Genomic DNA, 26,328 nt, shown 5'->3' with positions numbered 1-26,328 from the left:
ATCAGGTTTTGGTAGAAGTTGGACAGTGAATCATCAACAAAAAGGACTCTTGTGATTTTACCATACTGTTTCAGAAAGTCAATGACCTGTTCATCTTTCTCAGATACCTGTGTTATCCCAGCGACAACAACCGCATTAGGTATTTTGACACCAGACTTTTGTATGAAATCCATGCTGGTCATTGCCTCAATATTGATGCTCAAATCAATTGGCTCCTGGCTGGCTCGCCACTTCTGTAACCAACTTTAAGGTATAAAGGTGAATTACAGCACAATAATTACTTGGGCTCGTAATAAGACCCTGGCCAGAATCAGAAGACACCAAATTCGTATGGAGCCAAAGTATTGAGCAGCAATAATGACCTGGACACAATGTTAACTTTTGAGTAGCCACTCTTGTATTGTTACAAAGTATAACATGTATTTGTCCAATTTGTACAGATAAAGTATAAAATAAAATAAATAGTGTGCACACTCAACAAAATAAAAGTACTCGTTGGGGCCCTTTAAGAATTTAGAGTTAAGCTGGCGATAGCCAACTTCAAAGGTCCTTGTGAGTGTAACTGGAATGTATGAGTGTGTGGTGTGTATCTTCTTTGGGGTAGATCGTCCTCAAAGTGGTTGGCTCGCCATCTATCACAACCAGAATATCGTCCTGGTCCTTGGACTTTTCCGTCCTCTCCAAAAAACCTGACCGTTGCTCTGTTTCACAAAAGCCCAACACACACTGGCGTTGGAATTGCAGCAGCTCTCCGGATGAAAGGTGAGTGGTTAGCCGACGTTGCCTCTCTCCTTTATCCAGCCACTCGACTCCGGACTTCCAGCAGGTAAGTACGCTGGCTTTCCTTCCTCTCAATCCTGAGTTTTCCTCTCTTTTGTCCGTGGATTTCTCGGTTTGAGTAGTAGATGCCTCCACTCCTCTTGCTGAGATGAGAAAAAACCCGGGAGCATCATGCACCTTCACCTCACTTCCTGGCTGACAGGGTCAATGCGGCCTGGGTAGGCTCTGATTGGTTGCTGAGCTAGGTGCCCTCACGTGGGGTGAACTGAGAGGTGCATTCAATGGTCATAGGAAATACGACGCTTGTTGATGTGGACAGTTAATATAAAGAGAATAAGTATGATATTTTTCATCTGGGCTACATGTGTCAAGTGCCCCCCAACGACCAAGCCCTTACTGGCAGAAAGATTTCAAAATATCAGGCCAGATTGTTGAACCAGGTCAAAAAGATAAACTGACATTTTCCAGTCTTGCTCACCAGATCGAAAATGGACTGAGCAGAGGCTACTCAGAGCTTAACATTGTAGATGCTGTCATCAGAGCTATCTTGCCAGGTCTACAACTACGCAGCTATTTGGAGGGAAAAGCTCAACTCACCCTTACGACTCTACGCTGCATCCTGCGCTCCCATTTCCAAGAGAAGAACGCCACCGAACTCTATAAACAACTTGCCTCTGAAGTACAGACCCCAAAAGAGACTGCTCAAAGCTTCCTGATGAGAGTTTTAGATCTAAAGCAGAAAGTCTTATTTGCTTCCCAAGAGTCAGAGTCAGGACTCAAATACGACCCAGCTTTAGTCCAACGTATGTGTTTGCACACCATACTCACGGGCTTCCAGAGTGACAGTGTCAGGATAGATATGCAGCCACTCCTGTTAGACTCTAAGACACCTGATGAACTCCTGTTAGAGAGGTTAAATATGGCTTGTGCCAATGAGGCAGAAAGGAAAGACAAGAAGAACAAGAAACGAATGCTGCACACACTGCTACCTCTATGGGAGTAGAGAACACTTTCAGGCTGGATGTAGAAGCAGAGGTATGAGACCATATAAAGAGAAACATTTAAACCAGCAATGGTTACCACCGAGGGACGAGTGTTAACCATGCCCATCATCCACAAGTCCCAACATTGCTCCAACTGTAAACAAGAAAAGTCAGGCATGAGACAGTGTTCAGCATGTAAAAACGCACTTTATTGTTCAAAAGCATGCCAGAAGCAACACTGGAGACAACATAAGAGACAATGCACTGGCTTAAAGACTAACAAAGACAATGAGACTGTTCAGGTACCACTGCCGCCAGCTCATGTAAACACCCCTCACAAAGTCACATCTCTGGTGGGTAGGCAATGTCTGGTTGAGTGTCTCCTGGACGGCCACAGGCTTCAAGCTCTATGGGATTCAGGCTCACAGGTGTCGATCATCGATGAGAAATGGAGAAAGGACTATTTGCCACAAACAGAACTAAGAGATGTAGCCGATATTATGGACACATCTGAACTCACCCCGACCACAGGAAATGGGACCGACATGCCATATCTTGGGTGGGTTGAGACAACCTTCCAACTTGTTTCCGGAACTGAACAAACTGAGAAATTGACCATCCCCATGTTGGTAATGAAAGGTTTTCAGCTCAGATGCCCTATTATAGGTTACAATATCATTGAATACATTGTGAATAAGACTGACCAAGCTAAACTGTACAGCACAGAGAAAAGCATTTCACAGCCTCAAAAGACACAAGGTGAAAGCTTTTATACAGGCTGTTAGTGCAGATACAGTTGACGAGTACAAAGTGATGACAAAGAAAGACTGTATTACTGTACCTAAACAAAGCCACATGCATGTTGAGGGTCATATAGCAGCAGGACCATTTAAACAAGACATGGTCATGATATTTGAGCCAGACTTAAATCCTCAGTGGCCAGACGATCTTGAGTTTTTTGACACTTTGGTTAAAGTTAAGAAGGGTACTTTACCTGTCATAACACTAGGTGTCTCTAACCCCACTGACCATGAAATTGTCATTCCAGGCCGTACATTAGTTGGCTCGGTTCAGACTATTACAGCTGTTTTACCTGCCCAGGTGTATGAAAAAGCCGCATCTGTAGCTACTGTTAACCAGACAAATATACAAGCCCAGTGTAGCTCTACTGAAGAGTGGGACCCACCTGTAGATCTTAGCCACCTGGGTGAAGAGCAGAGAGTATTAGCGAAACAGATGCTCAGAGAAGAATGCCATTCTTTCTCTAAAACAGACAATGATACAGGCCAGCGGTCCCCAACCTTTTTTGCGCCACTGACCGGTTTATACCCGACAATATTTTCACGGACCGGCCTTTAAGGTGTCGCGGATAAATACAACAAAATAAAACTAGTAGCGGTACCGAAAAAAAGAAGTTTTATTCACAACACACGTGAAAAGACCAAGGAAAACCGAGTTAACAATAAAAACGATAACAAAATAACGCTGAAAACTGATAAAAACCCTGAAAACCATATATTTCACACCTGAGCCTCAACTCTCGCGGCTCGGTACCAAACGACTCACGGACCGGTACCGGTCCGAGGCCCGGGGGTTGGGGACCGCTGATATAGGCTGTATTGAAAAACTGAAAATGACCATCTCACTCAAAGACAACGAACCAGTCAAACGCACATACCTATCTGTGCCACGGCCGCTCTACCAAGAGATGAAAAGTTACCTGCATGATTTAATAGCACAAGGCTGGGTCTGAAAGTCAGACTCGTCATATTCCTCACCAGTCGTTTGTGTTAGAAAAGAAGATGGTACTTTAAGACTGTGCATAGACTACAGAGACCTGAATCGGAAAACCCATCCTGATTGCCAGCCCATCCCACGCGTCCAGGACATTATGGACAGTTTGGGTGGAAACTCCTGGTTTTCGCTTTTAGGTCAGGGGAAAGCGTACCACCAGGGGTTCATGTCAGAAGGAAGTCGTCCACTCACTGCTTTTGTGACCCCCTGGGGATTATATAAGTGGATTCGCATCCCCTTTGGACTTATGAATGCCCCTGCAGCATTTCAGCGCTGTATGGAAGAGTGCCTGGATGGGCTGCGCGACAACATCTGCATCCCCTATCTGGATGACACATTAGTTTACAGCAAAACGTTCAAAGATCACTTGGAGGATGTGAGAAAAGTGCTCCAGAGATTGAGAGGCTTTGGTATAAAGCTTAAGCCAAGTAAGTGTGACATGTTTAAGTCTGAGGTGCGCTATTTGGGCAGAATAGTGTCTGCAGAGGGCAGTAAAGTGGATCCTGCAGACTTTGAAGCAGTCAAAGCACTCAAAGGTATAAAACCACAAAATGTTGGTCAGCTCAGAAAAATGTTAGGCCTTCTCTCCTACTACAGACAATACATAAAAGACTTCTCCAGAAAAGCAGGTTGTTTGTATGAACTGTTAAAAGCTGTCAAAACCCCAGAGAACTCAGACACCACAAAAGGGCCAAGGGCAAGACCAAAGAGAGCCAGTCAAGTTGTGCCCTCCTCAAAACAAATCGTGTGGACTGACCAGCATCAACGTGCGCTTGAGGAACTAATAGACTGTTTGCTCCACCCACCAGTGCTGGGGTTCCCAGATTTCACACAGCCGTTCATCGTACACACAGACGCCTCACACAAAGGGCTAGGCGCCGTTTTGTACCAGAGACAAGATGGTAAGCTGCGAGTTATTGCTTATGGCTCCCGTACTCTAACAGCGGCTGAAAAAAACTACCACTTCCATGCAGGAAAACTAGAATTTTTAGCATTGAAGTGAGCTATCACTGACAAATTCAGAGACTATTTGTACTATGCCCCAACATTTACTGTCTATAGCGATAACAACCCGCTAACGTACATTTTGTCAACAGCCAAACTGAATGCCACCACATCAAGATGGGTCGCTGAGCTCGCTGATTTTCACTTCACCATTAAGTACAAACCAGGGAAGGAAAACGGTGACGCAGATGCTTTATCAAGAATGCCACTTGATGTAGAAACCTTAATGAGAGACTGCTCTGAGGAAGTGCCACCGGACACTATCACAGCTGCTATCCAGGCCATTGAGGCACAGAAAAACACACCTGCCACATGGACACTCTCAGCTGCAGCAATGTCAGTCACAGCAGAAGGTGAGCCAGCAGAAGCAACATTCACACCCATACCAAAAGAACAGCTTAACCCTTTAAGACCTACCATAGAACCAAGTCCGCCAGAGCTTATAGTATATTTTTACATGCTGTGGAGCCATTTTTTGGAGCATTTCAAGTTGCTATACATCAATACAACCATTATAGCCCACATTTTAATAATATGTCTGCATTAACTGCATAGTCATTACATAAATTGCAAAAAAGTGCAATAAACTACAAAAAAATTTAAAATCGTTTTTGATTTTTTAACATATATTTCTAGTTAGAGAAATTTAAGAGGCTTATCCCTCAAAACTGTAAATACAAAAAAGTTGCACAAAATAGTTTCCCACCAAAGGAAATTTATTTTAAGTGTCTTCATAGTTTTATTTTTGAGATACACCAATTTTCATATACTGCAGGAAAAACGAAAAAATATATTATAGTGCAAATTTGCAAAATAACAGCATATGCATCAAAATAAAATATTTCCAGCAGTGCAATATGAGTCCTAAGCATCCCAGAAACGACACAGAAAGTCATAAAGTCAAATACAACTTTTAAAAACACAAGTGTAGGCTCATAAGGCCACGATGGTAAAAAACTACATTTCCGCAAAATGACGTCACTTCCGGTTTCGGGCAGGTCATGCCGGACATGTGATAGTTCACGCTGATGGACGTAGGAAGTGTTACAAACAGCTGATCGGATCGGCAAAGCGTGTTTCTGGAATATTATGTTTTTGTTGCCGCAAGTGTTTTTTATGCAGTTTTTGCAAAGCTATATGTGGAAGGAAACTGTGACCTAGGACAAGCTGATGGCATAAGATGAAAGTACAACTCCTCCGGTTTCATATGCAAAAAAAATTATTGCGCTAGATTACGTGGTTGCAGAGCTACCGGGATTTAAAAATAGTTACGCAAAACAGAGCGTGTCCGCTCTGACCGGCTTTAAAGGGTTAATGAAGCGCAAAAGTCTGATCCTGTTATAAGCCCTGTATTACAGTGTAAACAGACCGATTCAAAACCACTGCCCAAAGAGCTAAGAACATTTGACCCTAAGACAAAATGCTTGTTCAGAGAGTGGGGCAAGTTAAGACTAGATAACAATGGCATCTTGTACAGACTCACTGCTGCCCAGAAACAGCTAGTCCTGCCAGATCAGTTCAAAAAGACTGTAATTGAAGAGCTGCACAATAATATGGGCCGTCAATAGGGATGGGTATCGAAAACCGGTTCTTGTTGAGAACCGGTTCCTACTGTTTCAATTCCTTGGAATTGTTTCCCATTTTTGCAAACAATTCCCTTATCGATTCCAGTCGCCCCGAATCACGTCACCACATTGCGGAGCATCATTTACCTGGCAGGAAACATGGTGGCTGAAACGCTCAAAAGTTTGATTACACTTTACGAGAACGGAAGACAACAGGGCAACTTGCAATACTTGCAAAGTAGATATTTCATTTAAGGGAGGAAACACTACGAATATGCAAAAGCATTTGCTGACAAAACACGTGATAACCTTAAATGAATGTCGTGTTTTTAATTCCGCTCCGGACTCGTGAATTTCAACCCAGCAGCAGCGGTAACATTTGCACGTCCTCTCCCGTTAATGCGGCAGGTGAATAATCAACTAAGAGTGCATATTTATGTTAGCGCGATCTGCCTTATTACAAAACCTGCCATTACTGTGCATTTAGGTGACCATGATGAGAGAGACAGACAGAGTCTGGCTGGCTCAGATGCTGGCAGTTCTCCCTGCAGTCTACCGGTAGCGTCTCCTTTCAGGCCAGGATAGACGAATGTCACCGAGCAGTGACTAAGTTTGTGGTAAAAGGCTTGCACCCATTTGCCACAGCAGATGCCCCCAATTTTCGGTAAGTGAATGTGTTTAATTGTAGGCAGGGACATTACTGGATATTCTTGTGTAATTGCTACAGAATAATTTATGTTATACTTTGTTATTGCTACAGAAGAATATTTATTTTATTATTTTACATTTACAATTTTTTTTCCTGGGGATTCTGTGACACCCCATTGAAGAGCCATAGGCTGGATCTCTTAAGATGTCACTGTTGGGTTTGTAAAGCCATGTTACTCCTAAATTTCTATCTTGTTCAAAGAGAAGATATAAAACAAAGTTCTAAGCTGATCGACCTTAGTGTTCTCCTTTTTAAAAAAAAGAATCGATAAGAGAATCGATAAAGAATCGAATCCTTAAACAGAATCGAAAATGGAATCGGAATCGTGAAAATCTTATCAATACCCATCCCTAGCCATCAAGGTGTTGATCGCACAGTGTCTTTGATACGTGAACGCTTCTTTTGGCCACACATGCAGGCAGACATCGAGCATTTTGTGACCAACGTTTGTTCCTGTGTAAAGCAGAAAAAGCCCAGCCATGAAACAAGAGCTTCTTTAACAAACATTGTAACTACGTAGCCCTTTGAGCTGGTGTGTATAGACTTTCTCCATCTTGAAAAATGCAAAGGCGGTTATGAATATATTCTAGTGATAACTGACCACTTCACACATTTTGCGCAAGCCTATGCCACCACCTCAAAGTCAGGCAAAACTGCTGCAAACCTGATATTCAATGACTATGCCCTAAAGTTTGGCTTCCCCTGTTGCATTCACCATGACCAAGGAGGTGAATTTGAAAATCAGCTATTCAGTCAGCTCAAGAAACTTTGTGGCATGGCCGGTTCTAGGACAACACCCTATCACCCAATGGGGAATGGTCAAGTTGAACGTATGAACAGGACATTGTTGCAAATGCTTAGAACGCTAACTGAAACACAAAAGTCAAACTGGAAGGAATCTATCAACAAGTTAATGTACGCATATAATTGCACACGTTGTGAAGTCACTGGCTACTCCCCATTTTACCTACTGTTTGGACGGTCACCCAGGCTACCAGTAGATATGCTCTTTGGACTATACTCAGAAACAGATTTTAGTGACCACAGAGACTATGTTGAAAAATGGAGAAAGGGCATGGAACAAGCATACTCTATAGCAAATGAGAATTCAAAGAAAGCTGCTGAAAAGGGCAAAAGACACTACGACACAAAAGTAAGGAGTTCTGTGTTACAACCTGGTGAGAGAGTTCTGGTCAAAAACCTGACACGTAGAGGAGGCCCAGGGAAACTGAGAGACTATTGGGAGGACACTGTTCACACAGTAGTCAGACAAATGGGGCCTGACCTCCCTATCTATGAGGTAAGACCGGAGAGAGGCAGAGGGCGCTCTAGAGTGCTTCACAGAAACTTGCTTATGTCATGTGACCACTTACCTTTTGAAAAAAGATAATCGTACAAGACATGAACAGAAAAAGACTGATAAATGGCCTGTATTTGTATAGCGCTTTTACTAGTCCCCCCTAGGGACCCCAAGGCGCTTTACACACCCAGTCATCCACCCATTCACACACTGGTGGAGGCAAGCTACAGTTGTAGCCACAGCAGACTGACAGAAGCGAGGCTGCCATATCGCGCCATCGGCCCTTCTGGCCAACACCAGTAGGCGGTAGGTGAAGTGTCTTGCCCAAGGACACAATGACCGAGACTGTCCGAGCCGGGGCTCGAACCGGCAACCTTCCGATTACAAGGCGAACTCCCAACTCTTGAGCCACGATCGCCCCCCGTCGCTGTTGTGCCAGACTCTGATGGTGAGGGCAATGTTGATGAATACCGCTGTCATTACGCACCACGTCAACCTGTGTCCCAGCCATCAGAACAAGAACTTCTCACAGCAACATCTCAGCCCGCAGCTTCGGTCCCTGCTCTTGCACCAACACCAGAGCCTCTTGCTGGAGACCATCTGGAGGCGCCTTACCCAGCTGTCATGGAGACAACTTGTGAGGAGGCAGAGCCCACTGCAGGTGACATATCTGCCCCTCCTCCACCTGTTGTACTCGAGAGACTTGAGGAGGAGACGCCTCAGTGGCCACAGCGAGAGAGACACCCGCCAAGACGGATGACGTATGACCAACTGGGCACCCCATCTTGCTACAGTGTTTAGCCAGTACCGCAACTGCTTCCTGTGTACCCGGGCCTTGTTCCATGGTTTCCAGCTGTGCAGTCATACTGCACCCAGCCCATTGGTTTGTATGGACTCCAGCAAATGTAAGTTGACACTTTTTCACTGATGACTTGAGAACTGTACTTACAGACTGTCATCAAGAAAAAGACATTAACTTTTCCCCATCTGTGGATTATAACCATAGACAATAGACTTTGTGAAGACTCACATATGGACTGGTTATAGACTTTGTCTGCAGTCACCAGTGATGGACTGTGGTGAAACAGGTGTTAAACCCAGGTGTTAAACCCACATTATTACATTGGTTCACTCTACTGTTGATGTCCTGACTACAAGAGAATATAGACTGAAAAGCAATTTGTTGGTATAATGTCGGGGTGACATTTTTTGAGTGGGGGAGAGTGTGACAAGTTGAAAGACAACTGTTGAAGGATTCTTTTCCCCCTGCTTTCATACTCTTAGCAATATACTACTATCCCTGGTGCATTTCTCCTGAAATTGTCACTATAATTTCTCATTGTGTACCACTAACCACTGAAGTTACATTTCATTTTCCTTCACTCACAAAAAAGTCCCTGTTTTCCCTCTATTATGGGCATTAGTTTTTTCAAAGCATACTTAGATGACTACATATAAGTTTAGCTAGCAACCCTGGTGGATCAACTAATATCACTGACAGCAGACATCAGCTGATGCCTGATTGGTAAATGACATGTTAGTTATTTTGGCCGCTTCATTTTCTGCTCCCCTCTGACAAACACTTTGTAACGTACTTTCACCTTGGATTCTCCATGTAATAGTATTACTATTAGTTCTCTGTAAGTGATGCCTGCTCTAAACTGTGTCTTGTAGATGGTTTCACTGTCTTTTGGCTTTCTGTGAATGCTCACTGAAGGGCAGGAACGTCCCAGACTAAAGCCAAATCACCAAATACATACTACAGTTGATGGGATGCTGATTTAAATACAATCCTCCTGACAGAACTGTACTATATGCACTCACTGGAAACTACCAGCTGAAGTCAAGCTTAGGGGAGCTCTTCAGTTGAACATCCTGATTTTGATATTTGCATATTCTCTTACTGCAAGGAAAACAAGATTTAAGACAACCTTAATGTCATTATATCTGTAAAATACTGATGCATAATCAATCAGATGCAGCAGGTGTAAACACATTGAACCAAAGCATTTTTAATACACATCAAAAGCACCCTTTCCTAATAAATATATGTTAATTTAACATATACAGCAAAGTCTGTGGAAGAGTTTAAGAACAGATCCAGACCTTTTAATTCAAATGAAAAGAAAGCAAAAACAGCCCCAATGTCCTTAAGAAGCCCCAAGTTTGGAAGACCTTTGACACAGTTTGCTGTCTAAGTTCGCTCTAAGCTGTAACCAAAATGAGCAGTCAGGGATTTTAGTCCCTTTAGACTTTATTGTTGAAACAACAGCAAAGTAGGCAGGAGAGAGAGGAGGGAACAACAAGCAGGAAATGGTGCAGGGTTGACTTAAACATGGACCCCTGCAGTAGCTTTTCAGCATACCGGTCACTTGCTCATCCCAGTGACCCAGATCAAATGTTAAGGTAACAACCACTGATTTGTACTATTACTGTTACATATGTTAAAACAATGTGAAGGGCATATTTGCTACATTAATACATTAAAGTTAAAATAAGAAGTAATAATAGTAATATCAGTTTATCTTGACTTGTTTAGCAGATATCTGTGCAATGATTTTCACTAAATCTGAGAGTATCTAAGTGCTGGGAATTCTTGCAGTGACATGACTAAAAATATTTTTATAGTCTATTTAAAAACATATTGTTTTGTGTCGTTTGGTTTAACTGCCCCCTTAAGAAATAACAATACAACAATCCTCAGGAAAGACATATTGCAAAGGGGACAAAACTAAAACAAGTAATAGAGCTAGAAAATAAAGACGAATGTGAAGCAGATCAACTGCCGTGAATCACAATACCGTCTATACATTAGAGCTACATAAATGATGCAACGATCGTTTATGAGATGAGATCAGCATGCCTGCAGGTCAAAGCTGCAGTTTCATGTGCATGGAAAATTTTGGTTAAATTATTATGCTGGAGCTGCACAACTTCCAGGCAGTGGAGTCCCACTGTGCTGTGTTATGAATACAGTATATGAGTGAACTTTAGCCCAGAGGAAAGAGAGGAAGCCTTTCTATACACCGTAACTCTGTGGGGTCACCAATGTGCTGGAAACATACTTCCTGACTTCCTCCCCCCTGTGTTTACGAGTCTCAGCCTCAGACCATCCTACATCGTCTCATGTATAGCCCCACCGATTGTTGAAGGAACTATTTTATCTTTTTATTATTATTAACAAATTCCAGCCTCCAGTACTCTCACAGTAGCCATAAAACTCCTCTATTGTTCAAAATGGTATTGAAGATGAAAGGGAACCTATCACATGCTTTCACATTTACCGTCATATGCATAAAGTTTGAAATGATGAGGCCATATGTAAAAGCCTAAAGCTCAGGCTTCTCTGCTTGCACTTTCATGCATATTTATCTACACTTGGTTCTGCATGATGTCACCGAGAACAGGTACCTTTATTTTAGTCATCTGAGGTACACAGCCAATGATATTAAGCTGGCTTGAGGGGAATGAGGCTAAAGAGCAAGGTTTGGGATTGAGAGAGAACTAAGGGGTTGCACCAAGGCCCAGTATGAAATAAATGAGGACATTTTAATCTAGCAACGCTACTTTATTACAGTGGGAACGAGCATAACACATATCCCCACAGTTGTGTGTCTCTGCAAACACGTCAAGTTGCAGTTTAAATTCATTTCTCCTTCTTATTCTGAGTTACTGGATTATACTCCTTCCCTCGCTGCAGGAAGGAGCGCTTTCGCAGATCATTCATCCCAACAGCAGTTAGACTCTATAACTCCTCAATCACGATGTCATAAGTCACTGGACACTGTGAACATCCACGGTCACCACTTCATGCATAATGGACCTTCCATGACCTTCCAAGCTATATAGTTTATGTCTTCCATATTTCCAACTATATCCATAATCACATACTGTGTATGCTACCATTGTATATAGTGTATTATCTTACTTTTTTCATTGATTGTACTTATTTGTATTTTTGTATTTCCTTCATATATCTGTACCTGAGCTGAGGTGACGCAAAAATTTCCCCGTTGTGGGATCAATAAAGTCTTGTCTTATCTTATCTTATCTCTTATATAATGATCAGAAAATTATTTTAGCACGACATCATGTTGTCACTGAAATGCTAAAATTAAGTGCTTCAAAACAAATGGTTAGGATAGCAGTGTCATTGTCCTAAACAGCTGAGATAATTTCCCAACAATGGGAGTCTATGGTCCCTGCAAAGGGACTACAAATCTGTATGACCTGTAAGGGCCATACAGATGATATGATTTACTGGTATGTCTTTTTATTATTCATTAATCTAACAAGATTATTATTTAACCATATCTCTTGTAGACATAATACTTAAGACATAAGATGATAACCAAAATGTGAAAAACTGAATTTGAAATTACTTCCTAATTCAAAGAACAAATTGAGTAACAGCAATTCTGGAATTACTGTAACAGAACAAAACTATTGATAAGATATAACAAAATTTAGAAATGTATGCTTTTTAGATTTTTCCCTCCACCTTCAACCTTCAAATTCCTCAGATATAAGCTCCTGAAAATGCAAAACCAGAAACTAAACTTCTCAAAACCCACATACATGCACTGTACTGAGACATTTACATTAAAAGGCAAAATAGTTGAAAAAAAAACAAACAGGTGTGAATCTTGACTTGTCACCTAAAAATCTAGACACCTTCTGACCTGTAAGTCAGCAAACCTAAACCTCAGAGCTTCCTAAAGCACCTACTGTGTCAGGGTGTGCTTTCTGATTTCAAAGGTGCTTACGCACTTTAGACTGACGATCCCTGTTGGATGAGCCTGGACATGCCCGCAGATGCTCACCATGTTCCTGGGATTTGACATCAGGAAGTGTTGAGCCACATGAGCTGGCAGCAGGTTGAACAGGATCCTCTTGTTGTCCAGCTTCACTTTTTCCATGTCGTCTCTCTCCTCCTCCGCCTGCATGACATCAGCAATCACGCGACACACACACACACACACATAGCAGATCCTTTAAAAAGTGGCACTGATCTTGACATTTTAAGTTTTAAGCACTATGATGGCGTACTCTAGCTTACAGCAAAGAGGAGATGTAATTGCCCGTCCTTATCACTAGAGGGAGATAATGATTTGCAGACAAGACAAACATGCAGCATCTTCCCAAAATAGAAACATCCAGGCTTTGATGATCCACTGAGACAACCCAAGACTGAGCATAGGCACTAAAGAAAACACAAATCTGTATTACAATGATCAAATCCTTACTAAAACTGAACCCTAGAAGCAAGAACAGGATGTTGAATGTACCAGCAGCCACACACCTGAGTTGCCCAGAGATAGTCAAGTCGCAATTTAAGGTCCAGTTGTCTTGAATGCAGAGCCAGGGCTCCAGAAAAAAGCAACACTGCCAAAACAGGGTCATAGCCCCGTGTGTGCAGAAAGCCACCACTGGAAGATGGAGACATAAAAACATTTTTATAATGTTTATTATTTTTGTTATGTAGGGAAGAACTCATGACAATACAAAACAATGCCCTGAAATGTGTTGGAGTGGAAGAATAAAGTGGGAAAATATGCATAGAAATACATGCTTCAAATGCAAATACAATGTAAAGCAGAACTTTACACTGAGTATTTTGATGAGGGAAATTTGTCAGATTTTGCTGCAATTCCTCTCCTACTGTTTTAATATTTTGATAATAATTTGATAGGATTTTGAACTTTTGTCTTGTACTTTCTTGTGTTCTTGTGGATAACAGCAACTTTTTTGTACTTAGCACACTTAGCCAAACCTGACTATAACCATAAACCTTACATATATTACATATACAAATCTTAACAGCACAGCTTACCCCACAGCTTGACGGTAACCACTGGTCTCCATGACAACTGCATATGTGATGGAGAGTAGAAAGAGGAGGAGGATCTTGGGGAGCGAGGAGACACGAATGTAAGGGATCACGGTGAGGGTCCCCGCCACACAGGAGAGTAAGGCATAGGCCATGTTGGGACAAGCCCGGTCCGTTGCTGTGGTGTTAGCAGATCTAACCATGAGAGTGTCTGCGGGGATGTTCTCCACAGAGCGGTTGGAGTTTGTCCTAACTTTACCCCAGGGAACACAACCCACCTGAAAGACAATTACTTTGATAATTTATCTTAAAAAAATCCTAAAACATTTAATATCAAATAATAAATTTCTCATTGATCTAATGGCATTAAGGTTAGAAACCTGAATAGACAATTTAACAATCTATGTGCCTGATTTGTTCCTTTCCAAGAGATCCTCGACTAATTATTTTGCTACATCACGTCTGGGTACAGAGCACCACGAACATTTGAATAAAGCGTAAGTACAGTGTGATAATCCATGCCTTTGGATTCTGTTTCCGAACCTTATCTTCCCGTGTAATATAAACAGTAAGACCAACCTGCTGGTGCACTCAGGTCGTATTTGCCTTGCAGAAGGAGACAGACAGATTCTGCATGCACGCATTTATCTTTAGAGTACACCCATGTGCAATATGATGACTGGAGAGGCCATAAACTGTTTACTGATCAAGCTGAATGTTCAAATTCAATGGTCTACGACAAGCTGAAATAATGCAAGCCTGGCTATGTGACGTCCGTCTTCTTAAGACACTGGTCTGCATATTAGGTTGTTAAAGGGGTTCTGCCCGTTTTTACCAGTATTTGTGTTTCTTTGCTATGCTAAACTAGTACATTCATAATGTAGTAGTTCATATATTTGACTATCAGGAAAAAGATCCCCAGGAGAAGGTGCAAATTCCTTTGGGGTGACATCAGCTTAAAGTAACTTTTTCTTCTTCTGCTATGCTAAGCTACCTATATCCTGATTATAGTGGTGCCAACTTTTTAACTATTAAAACAAAAATCATATGGGCATTTCCCTTGAAAAATAACAAAAGAAGAAAAAAATATCCAAATAAAATAGTGGTGTGCTGACACAAGCGCTTCTCTGATAAAGTTGCAGTCAAATCAGATTTGGTATTTGTAATCGTGACCAACAATGAATTTAAAGAAGTCCAATCGCATTCTTTCCGAGCTCCTTAGACCAGAACTGAAATGATGAAACTCTGACAACTCCTTTCACTCAACATAACTGTGGTATATCAACCATGAATAGGTAATGTGCCAAACTACATATAGTGAATAGTAACTGATTTTGAACACAGACCATGATATCATTTATATAAATCATATACACTTACCACACAGGCCTGGGTAACAGAGTAGGTGAGCAAAACGAGGAAGACACACAGCACTGTTCGGATCTGGATGGTGAGGCAGCCCGGTTGGCACTAAAGCCAGAGGAAAGGGAGGTTGGCAGGGAGGCGGAAAATAGAAGGAGTAAATGAAGCACCAGTTTATCTACTTTAAATGCATTTTGGACAAATCATTAACCAGGACTGGAAATAAAATGAGTGCATTTTGTGGTGTGGCTCATTATGTTCAGGTCTATTAGAGGAGACACTTAAAGGGTATGATGATAGTTCAATGTAGCATGATGCCACAGTGTCATATGGAGATTATGCGCTCACTATGCAAAAATGATTATGGTGCTCCGATATGAAGGCTTTTTTTTCACACACAAAAATATAATTAATCAAAGACTGCTAAAATGCTAAAAGGTTTGTGAGACCACTAAGTGTATGCTAAAGGAGGCTAAATAAAAATAAATAAATAAAACTATGAAGTTATAGTAGTGATAGTGAAACACTGATTTATCTAAGAAATGTCAGATTATGAAAAAACAACTCTAAAATAAAAAAAACCCACAATGAACATATATATAAAATTACCTTAAAGAAATACAAAATACCCCCCAACATAAGCAAAGCAATTACAGAGACTCAAAATTATTTTAAAGCCATATGAAGTAACTTCCTAAAGAATTAGACAACAAAAAGACACAAAATAGTCATTAAGAGGCCCAAAGCAACAACAAAGTGACTAAAACCACTGACAAAGAGTGTATTAAGAGTGTGATCTTTACACGTGTGAGGCTGCTGGAAGAGGTCTGGAAGTCTTACCTGAACACTGGTGAGATGAAGGTACATGACACAGGCCACGTGGAAGCACACACACAGCACCAACAGCAGCAGCACCAGCATCCCTCTGAGAGACAAAGAGACAAGAGCGTGAGCAGGGCTTTCCCAGTTTTCACTAAATGCCGTGAAAAACAGCTCCTTTTCTAACTGGCCCACAAACTTTTTTGCGTAATATGATTGGACATTTTGTGCGTGAATGTGTGTGTCTACATACTGTGGGATCATTAGTAGGTAGATAAGGCCGAACAGGGCAGCAAGGATCAGAGAAAGAACCACAGCACTGATGAACTGGTCATCATATACCTGATGATACTAAGAAAAGAGGAAACAAGAGTTAAAATGTAAATAGAAGAGGAAACACAAAGAATCCATCCATCCATTGCAAAAACAGTGTAGGTCGATTCAGAGCACTGTGTTGGAAATCCTTTATCATGGGGAATCCTGGCATTGCTTTTACATCATCCTAGAGATAAGTACATAAGATTGTTTGAAGACAACTACATGGTCATTTCAGTTTTATTAGAAACTGACCAGCTACAAATGTTAACATGGTATGATACTAATGAAGTTTAAAGGTGCTATTGTTGGTTTTTACATCTCGATAGTTTCAGTGTGACTTGAAACTAGTGAGTGAGCACTTAATTTCACTAGAAAAGTCTTTACTGAGGTAATGGATCAGAGAGGCAGAGGGCTGACTTCTATACATTCAGACTGTGTTTTTGAAACCAGCAGATTCTCTCCCTGCTGGTCATTAGAAAGAATGCAGGTTTAAGACACTGCCACAGACCTGGAAGGTACACCCATCTTTTTTACATTGTTCCACCTGTCTTTATCTTACAGTTCATTCTTTTTACTTCTTTTAATATTCTCTGCTTTATTTCGAAGAATAGTTCCTGTCCACCTTTCGTTCATTTGTCTGCCCTGGTTGCTGTCCTGATTTAGTTCACATGTGGTTTATTATCCCTTTCCCTGTTGTGCTCATTTATTCTCCATGTCCTACCTCAGTATTTGTCATTATCACAACTCTCTGTTATTCCTGAATCCGATCCTGAATCTAGTTTGTTTTCCTTCTACCCTACCTAGACTTTTAGGACACATTTTAGACTTCCTGCCTCATATCTGCAGAGCCTTCTGTTTACCCTTTGAAAATACAGGATTTGATTTTTCCGTCTCCTACGGTGTTTCCAATTGGATCCTCACTTGTTTATGACCACAAAAAGTGACAGCCATAAGCCATTTACTTATCACAGCTGTTTTTACTCGAACAAGAAAAATAGTTTTTACCCAGAATACAGAATACCACAATTGTTTTTATTTAACTGGAAAAGAGGCTTTTTGGCTCATGTTTGTACTAATAAAAAACTTCACTTATCTCTTGCAAAAGAAAGGAAAGGGGATGTCTAAATTTGTAAATTTGTTTTGAAATAAATCGTGTAGTGCAGGAATATATTTTTAAAAACCCATTATGCTCATTTGTGTCTTCTTTATTTATTGCGCTTCTCCTAAAAGATAGCAAGGCTAAAACAAGTTAAACATGAGAGGCAATTAATTATGTTTTTACTTTGCACAGGTTTTATTTCTTCTGAAACAACTTTAAATGCAGACGCTGACACGCGCGCACACGTCGACGCATGAACCCATCTCTGTTCTGCTTCTTCTTTATGGCTACCCACGCACACATTGCAGAAAGATATCACGTGTGCTGCTCAGACGTTCCCAAATCATTATCTGCACCCCCTCTTGAGAGGGTGGGTGGATTCCTCTTGCACGCACACACACATAGACAACAGGCGTGGGAGAGAGGGAGAAAGAGAATTAGAGCTCGTGTAGGGTGTGTATGTGCGAGTGTAAGACAGAAGGGGGGGCAGTCACGAAGCATGTTGTATCTTGAGCAAAGTATATATTAATACATTTGTATATCTGTTGAAAAGTTACGTGTTTCTCGATCAGATGTTCAGGTCTCGTGTGTCCTCACCCTGCGCTCCCTGTCTCTGCTCCTGTAGAACAGGGTGATGTAGTTGAGGTCTGATGTCTCAGACTCGGTCTGACGCGCTTCGATGAGCCGCCCAATGTAGCGGTTGACTCGCGTTCCTGGCGAGTGCTGCACGGCAGTGGCTGAGAAAGACGTCCGATTCCTCAGCTTCTCCGATGCAGTCCGCAAAGCTCGCCGCTGTCATACAGCGAAAAAGACAACACAATCAGTCTCTGCAGAGACCTGCCTCGTGCGTTAAGGCTGACTGCTTGTCAGCTGATGCGGTGAGGCATACAAATGAAGAGTTTTGTGAGCTCAGCACTTACACAGCTCCTGAGCACAGGAGAATTTGATATAACTCTATAAAGACGATAAAAAAGTTTGCAGACATGCTTGTCTGAATATCTGAGGATATAATACTCATTACTTACCATCAAACTACCAATAGCAGCTCACAGAGATGCACACACGCATGTTATGCGTGCACAAATTCATAAATGCAGAGAAGGCTGAAATTAGAAGTTAGGTGACTGAATTTTTTTTTTAAACAGATTAAGAAATTAACATGCAAAAGGCTTTAAATCTAATCGATCAAAACCACAGGGCCTTGAATATTGTTTAACCACTGTGAAGTTAGAGCTCAGGCACAAATTTCGGCACAAGGCTCTTATCATTAAAAGACCTTGGTAAAAAAAAAAAGACAAGAAGCAGTTTTTCTTTGCTCCACCACCCATTAATAGCCTTTTGGGGGGGGGGGTTCTTTTGTTTCTTGTTCACATGTCAACTTACTACAAGTTCCATGTAGCAGATTAAGATGTGATAACATTTTATAATGTAAATTAAAGTATATATAGATATGAAGTATAGCTCATTAAAATGGGCATTGTACTGACATTGTGCTTTTGATCTGATGGTGGCAAAGAGAAAAGGTCTAATATACAATCTGATGATAAGGTTATAAATACTTATTTGCTGCTGGTAATACAACCGAGGCACTAATGTCACATCACACTGAAGTTTCAGGTAGCAGTTAATCAGAAAATAAGTAGGTAGACAAAGTACACATTGGTGTGTTTTAATTGCTTTTTCTGTGTGGCGGTTTTTTATTGGTCCTGTGGGTGGAATTATCCAGGGAGATGGAACTCAGTTGTCAAATACGATAATGAATAAAATAATGCCCAATTTGAAAATTATGATAACAAACTATAGAATGGTATGTTAACTGCAGAAGTTACTGCTCATTGGCTACAGTATAATATTAGATGAAGACATTTTTCTTTAAGATCTGCTTTTTCAACTCCTGTTCCTTATTATGTCTGAAGGTATAACAGATTTATGGACCTATTTGGAAGAACGAATAACAAATCCAAGCTCTTTACATGTGTTACTGACCAAAACCGAGCTCCACAACTGTTGACACACACAGCTTTCTGTGCTGCCAGCTGGATACCCCCCTTCTCCTTTCACAGCATGCAGCAATCAAAGTTATTCCTAATGTTGACCACAGTGCCCCCAAAGTGGGTGCAAGCTAATCAAGATAATGTGTTTCAAAGCACAGTACATGCCACATCCTGCATACATGCTTTAAAGACCCCCTTTAGTCATAAAATCAGCTTTTGCTTGTTGGGGAATCGAGACTCCACAAGATTTCTGACGATGTCCTGTAGCAAAAAGATGTAAGCAGCAAAGTTGCCAGGTGAAGGCTCCCTCAGTTTGACTTGTTTTTTTAGAATATTCCACAGATGCTCAGTCACACTGAGATATTTGAAATCACGTCTAAAGCTTGAACATTTTTATGTTTGCGAACCCATCAAAGTAACGCTTCAAAACACAAACTTTCCCAGATGAACATGGTGATAACTTTGTTGTCATTCAAAACGGTTCTTTGGACCACTTTTAGTATGTACTAACTAGAAAACTCCTCCTGGAACAGTCAGTGTCCTAGCCATCAAAGTTTGGCTTAGCAAAGTCTCTCTGATTCTGATGCTCGGCCATTTTTCCTACTTCCAACACATCTGTATCAAGAACTGAATATTCACTTGCTGCCTAATGTATTCCGCCCCTTGACAGGTGACAGTGAAGCAAGAGTCACCATTTTTAATTTGTCATGTATAGCAAGATTAGATCTTGTAAATAGCACCAAACAATTCCCAGTCATAATTCTATTATAGATTTGCTATGTGTCACAAAGGAAGGATTTTAGCTACTTGGATAATCATATAACAATGTGTCTAATGCTATTATGAGAGATGATACCAGGCAGTGGGTGATTACCAGCAGTTGTAATGCAACCTCATCAAAATCATGAAGTGCTAATGCCTGGACCGGCTCACAGAGTTGGGCGGATTAGAGCTAGCAGGCTATTTCTGACAGCCAGACACTGTGACACAACACCAATCGCCCAAACACTCGACGACTCCATGACTGACTCACTGCCTCGTCACACACAGAGCTAAGAAACACATCAACAAGAACAAGGTGATGCTCATATGGACATGAAATTGCAATCTGGCATATATAAAGTCAATGTCAGTGGTTGTATCAGTCCCAGTGGCTTACTTTTTAAGAGACTGTCATAAAGCAGGAGTACTGTGGTACTTCTGAAGATGTGAAATGTACATATTAATTCATTAATACAATACAAGCAAACATTAAATACATATTAATGTTTTCTTGTGTGATTGTTTGACATGCAGATTATGGATCCAAGCAGGATTTCAATCCACCCAAAAAACACCTATAGGCAAGTCTAATAAAAGGATTTTCATTTGACTATGTGAACTAGTAATTCATATTCTGTGCACTCATATGCAAGCATAGCAAATTACTTTTGTAATTTGAAACCAAAGAGATGCTTTCATTAGTGCTTTTTACACATACCTTGTCATCATCCTCACAGGTCATGACATTGGAGAAGGGGATCTCGGCCTTGAACATCTTCCTACAGTGCATGAGCTGCACAAGCAAGTAGCACACTGTCTTGAACTTCATCCTCTTGGCTGGTTTGATGTCTGATAGGATAATACCAGGAAAGATCTGGAAATAAAGATAAAAATAAAACAATAAATAGAACATTTGATAAAGAACTCAACATACTAAACACATTTAAGGCTTGATATGATATACTATAATAGGCTTTTTTGAAAAAAAAAAAGAAGAAAAAGAAAACATCACATAAATCAAGTGAAGCATTAAGTCTCTTATCTTGTTAATATTTTTCAGGATGAAAAAGCTAACATTTAGCCTAGTGTATATAGCACAATTAAGCACAGCTTTGATAGAATAATTGACAGTACAAACAGTAAACACAAAAACTCGCAACTAATACATCTATAAATTCAATCCGTCTTTCATTTTTTATGTTATTTTTTCTTGCTTGCGAAGTGAAAATGTGAAATATATGAAACTGAAACATGCCAAAGTCAAAGTAATTAGCATTAGCATTACGCAGTCTCGTATTTGAATATGGATATTTGCCATAACATTAGAATTTTACCATTTATCATGTGCTGTATCAGACTTATAAATTTAGCTTTGTGGCATACATTGTTAGGATTTTTGTATTACTGTTGCTGTTGTACTACGTTAAATATGGTTGAGATAAAAAAAGGTTAAATAGGCTGGAACATTTACATTACTATTGCTTTTATAATTAATACAATTATTGATTTGGGCCATGTATTTTAAAGGTACTTAATCTTTTGGACATGTGAATGTGATTATTTTGTTCTCATTGTTTTAAGGGTGCTTAAAGACTAGTTAGTTCAAGTCACCCTGACCGTTGTGGGTCATTATAAAGCTTTCATTAAGATCAAGGAAATTGTAAGTCTTATTAAATTTCTTATGTTTGTAAATTTGTTAAAGCTATTATGGTTTTAAGGGTTTTTTTATACGGGCTGAAAAAACAATAAATGTTTTTGTTTTGTTTTGTTTTTTTAAATCAGTTTCATATATTACCAAAAATAATGTGCTGCTCATTTCTTTGTATTCTATATAATAAAAAGTCGCCACTAGCCAGCTGTTATCAACAACACAGTAGCAACACAAAATGTGTGTCATGCCACACTGCGCCAGTGGCTGCCTTTAAGTCCTCATTAATCAGAGCTATGTATTGCCATTGGCCCTTAGGACAGACGTATCACTCTACATATATTACAAGTAAAGAAAATGTATTATGATAATGCGCAGTAGATCTGAACAAGCACAATACAAGCAGGCACGCTCTTTTTACATTTAGTCATATGACTAAATATGAGTAAATGTAAAATGACAATAACAAATATGTAGCTCCAAAAATAGCACAGCTCTCATAATAAGTAGTAAAATGCATCTAAATTTAAAAAAGCAAACAAATGTAAAAATCCTAAATTCACTATTGTTATGCTTCATTTTAGGCTAGATGGGACAGAGAAGACATCAGGTCTTGATTTCATTTGATTTAAAAATCGAAAGAGATTTACTTCAGTGTCATGTGTGGAAATAAAAGCAACATATATTCTGTTTTAGGGACGAATGCACCATTGATTACTTGTACAACCAAGTAATATTATTTCTTGCCAATTCATCATAATTATTATTATTATTTTGGAACCCTCCACAACTTAAACAATTTAGCATCAGTGTTTCTGATTGCATCTTCCCTCCATTTAATTATCCATAAAAATCTTTTAATTCAAAAATGTTCAAATTCAAAATTTATATTCTCCATTAATGAAGCGGTTAAAAGGACATGGCATGAAATTAAATGTGGAGAATTGTCTCATTCATGGAAATCAAGTAGGCTTGAGTGGGATTTTTACAGTAAACTGTGAATGTGGGATATTACAAAACCTGGATCAAGTGTTTATCTGCGTGTGCATGCCGGTGCCAGCGTTGTGCATGTGCACTTTACGAGGGATTTAAAACATTTTTTCTGACACGAACAGCCAGCTCCGATGCACATGTGCAGTTGGTGTGAGATATTGATACTAGTCATGTGTATGCCAGCTTAGCACATGGCTTGCCTCCCTCTCCCTCCATCAGAGGATTAACTGTTACAACACTGACAGCTGTGTCACCTCTCAAGTTATACGGTTGTAAGAGAATCTGCAGAAAAGAAATCATTCTGTCGTACTTTCCGTCTGTGTGACGGCACGATGAAAAACGTTTCTATGTGATGCTTCTGTAGGAAGGCATGTCTCTCGTGGCCAAAGCCCGGTTCCACCTCGTAGTCTCCGTTCAAACACTCCAGGGTGGTCCTTGTGATGTGCACCTTGCTGGGAGCACAAGCAAAGCAGAGGACAAAAAGCAGTTGGTGATAAAAAGTCCAACACTAAGGTCTCAAATCATTATCCCCTCATTATTTTTATCAGCTTAATAGCCCCTCGGCTTGCTCAAAACTCGTCACTTCATAGAAATTTTCATCCTGGTAAATCATCTAATCTGGTAACGAGTCCTAAAATCTTATTACCTCACTTGAAACAGAACCAAATTTAGCCAAACAGGCGATCTCATTTCAGTGCTGTTTAAAATGCAAATCTGCTTGTTACTGTATGCCAATGTGGCAGGGGTGTGGTCTCTGGCCTGCTGCCGTGGGACGGGTGGCGCAGCTAGCTCTTGGGGCGGCGTCGGGGTGGCAGAGGGGACAGGTGTTTGTGCAGAGACTAATCACTCTCTCCTTGTATATAGTAACGGAGGAGACTGACGGGGAGAGTGTGCAGTGGAGGAAGCCTCGAGAAGAGCTGACTCCTGGCTCGAGTTGTGCCGTAACCTGAAAAGAACTAGTAAACAAAATAAAGAAACCCAGCCACGTCCGTATACACTGTGTAGGTCTGATCATTTCTGCAGCCAGTTTAATGAAGTGACATTAATTTAATCATGGTGGTCAGTTTTATTTTTAGCTGCTGTTTATGTCCTAGTTAGCACATTTGTGCAACTACATTAAATCTGAATTATTTTCTTGCAATGGTTTTTCAGGGCAGAATGTGGGAAAAGTTGACTTCTTAAAAGATCATTTTATTTACTATTTCATCAACAATTAGCATGAACACCAACGAAATGATTCCACAAATGATTACAGTAAGCCAAGTCAATCCAGATGTTGTATGGAAACAGTTAAAAACACTTAAAATATCAGGATGAACCGTGTGGTTTATTTTGGTACAACTCTGTAAACTAACACAGGTTGTGATCTCTCAGTTACTTGTTGAGCAGATGTTGGTGTGCCTACTCAGGGATGCTGTTTTATGTTTACATTGCTTTGATATTTTGTTTTGCTTTTTCTAGGTCAGATCGACATGACAAGTTTAAGGATGTATCTTACAACAGTTGTAAGCAGCAGCTTATTCAATCGGACCTGTAATATCTTTTCTGTTTATTGGAAAAAGTACAAAAACTGTAAACCATAGCTTAGTATAAGTTATAGTATGAGATTATTACACTAATTATATGTAGTAAAGTCCAATAAATTTGTGCTTGAGTGCGGTGAGTGAAATTCTAGTATTTTTTTTCCAATATGATCTCTTCTGATGTCAAAAAATGTGGTGCTGTCCAAAACATAATCTGATGGCTGCATATACGTATACACCAATCAGGTATAACATTATGACCCGCTGCTTAATATGAACATGTGCTGCGGTATTTGGCACCAAGCTTTTAGCAACAGATCTTTTAAGTCCTGCCAGTTGCAAAGTGGGGCCTCCATGGATCGAAGATGCTCGACTGGATTGAGATCTGGCAAATTTAGAGGCAAAGTCAACACCTCAAACTCTGTGTTGTGCTCCTCAAACCATTCTTGTACCATTTTTGCTTTGTGGCAGGGCGCATTATCTACTAAAACGCTGTCAAGCCTAAAATGAGGACATGGACACAGCTAGTGAATTTATATCTTGTTTATATTTTATAATACTGCAGTTTGCTAGTCTGGAGAATCCAGGTATGTGTTAACACACCACAACAGTCTTCTCAGGGGTGGACATCCCACCAAGTCAAATCATGCAAACCATGCACTCTACAGGCCTCAGTTAGCAAGTAAAATGGTAAGCTCAGAACAGTACTATTAGAAAAAGACTGAAGAACTATGGCTTGATTGGAAGGGTTGCCAGGAGAAAGCCTCTTCTCTCTAAAATGAACATGGTAGCATGGCTTAGGTTTGCAAAGCTGTAGCTAAAGAATCCATGAGAATGGACCGATGTCCTTTGGACAGGTGAAATCAATGTAAAGATGTTTGGCCATGATGCAACATGTTTGGAAGAAAACAAAGACAGCATATCAGCACAAACACATCCTACCAGCTGTCAAGCACAGTGTTGGAGAGGTGATGATTCAGGCACAGGACCTGTACATTTTCTAGAGTCAAATGTGAGGGCATCTGCCTAAATGGTAAAGCTGGACCAAAATTGAATCATGCAACAGGACAATTGCCTCAAACACAGGGGCCAAACTTTCATAATAATGTGAAAAACTGATAGAGACCTACAGAAAATCAGTACTTCAGCTTCTAGCTTTTTAAAGTTTATCCAACAAGCTAATGATACAGTTTTCCATGGGACTGCTTAGAGTCTTGCGAAAGCTTTCTTTCATCTCTGGTAACAATGTCAGCTCATGCTCAAAAACTATTTTATACACTTTTTCACTGATCTTCAGTTAATGGATGGAAAATGGGTGACTGATCAAGTGCATTTTCACAATTTTTATACATTTTGAAAAATACTTAGGTAAGCAATAGCTTGCTAAATTCATTGTTTGTCTGTTTTTGTTTTTTTTAAAGGTACCATATTTTCCACACTATAAGGCGCACTTAAAATCCTTAAATTTTCTCAAAAATCGTCAGTGTGCCTTATAATTCGGTGCGCCTTATGTATGAATTCTGGTTGTGCTTACTGACCTCAAACCGATTTTATGTGGTACACGGGCTCAGAAATCTGTCAAAAAATGCTTTAGTATGACTTCGTAAGCTACAAAACCGCACTGCTTGATGGATTGTCGGAGCGTTATGGCTACCGTAGTCAGGAGCCTCACGGAGTAATCTGAGTCCAAAACTCTGTCCCTTCAGGTTCCAAAGTCAAACGAACACTGCGGCATTACTGAGAGTTAAACATGGTCTAAATTGTTTCATCTTTAATAAAATGATCATTTTGCAGCTTTACCAGGTGTAACAATTAAGTTTAACATCCGGGCATCCATGAAAACA

General features: G+C 40.4%; 1 protein-coding gene across 1 annotated transcript in view; it reads right to left on the bottom strand.

The window, feature by feature from the left end:
• LOC113008884 (adenylate cyclase type 1-like) overlaps nucleotides 1-26,328 on the bottom strand; it is a 71,706-nt gene that overhangs the window by 19,114 nt on the left and 26,264 nt on the right. Inside the window, exons 7-15 of the mRNA XM_026146766.2 lie at nucleotides 23,272-23,413; nucleotides 21,039-21,194; nucleotides 18,162-18,356; nucleotides 16,401-16,498; nucleotides 16,169-16,253; nucleotides 15,347-15,436; nucleotides 13,970-14,244; nucleotides 13,439-13,565; nucleotides 12,960-13,076 (exon numbers count right to left, since the gene is read on the bottom strand). Coding sequence (XP_026002551.2) covers nucleotides 12,960-13,076; nucleotides 13,439-13,565; nucleotides 13,970-14,244; nucleotides 15,347-15,436; nucleotides 16,169-16,253; nucleotides 16,401-16,498; nucleotides 18,162-18,356; nucleotides 21,039-21,194; nucleotides 23,272-23,413 — 1,285 coding nt within the window. The remainder of the gene's footprint in view (nucleotides 1-12,959; nucleotides 13,077-13,438; nucleotides 13,566-13,969; nucleotides 14,245-15,346; nucleotides 15,437-16,168; nucleotides 16,254-16,400; nucleotides 16,499-18,161; nucleotides 18,357-21,038; nucleotides 21,195-23,271; nucleotides 23,414-26,328) is intronic.

This window comes from Astatotilapia calliptera, chromosome 17 (assembly GCF_964374335.1).
Source record: "Astatotilapia calliptera chromosome 17, fAstCal68.1, whole genome shotgun sequence".
Taxonomy (NCBI): Eukaryota; Metazoa; Chordata; class Actinopteri; order Cichliformes; family Cichlidae; genus Astatotilapia; species Astatotilapia calliptera.
This window is presented reverse-complemented; position numbering and strand designations above follow the sequence as displayed.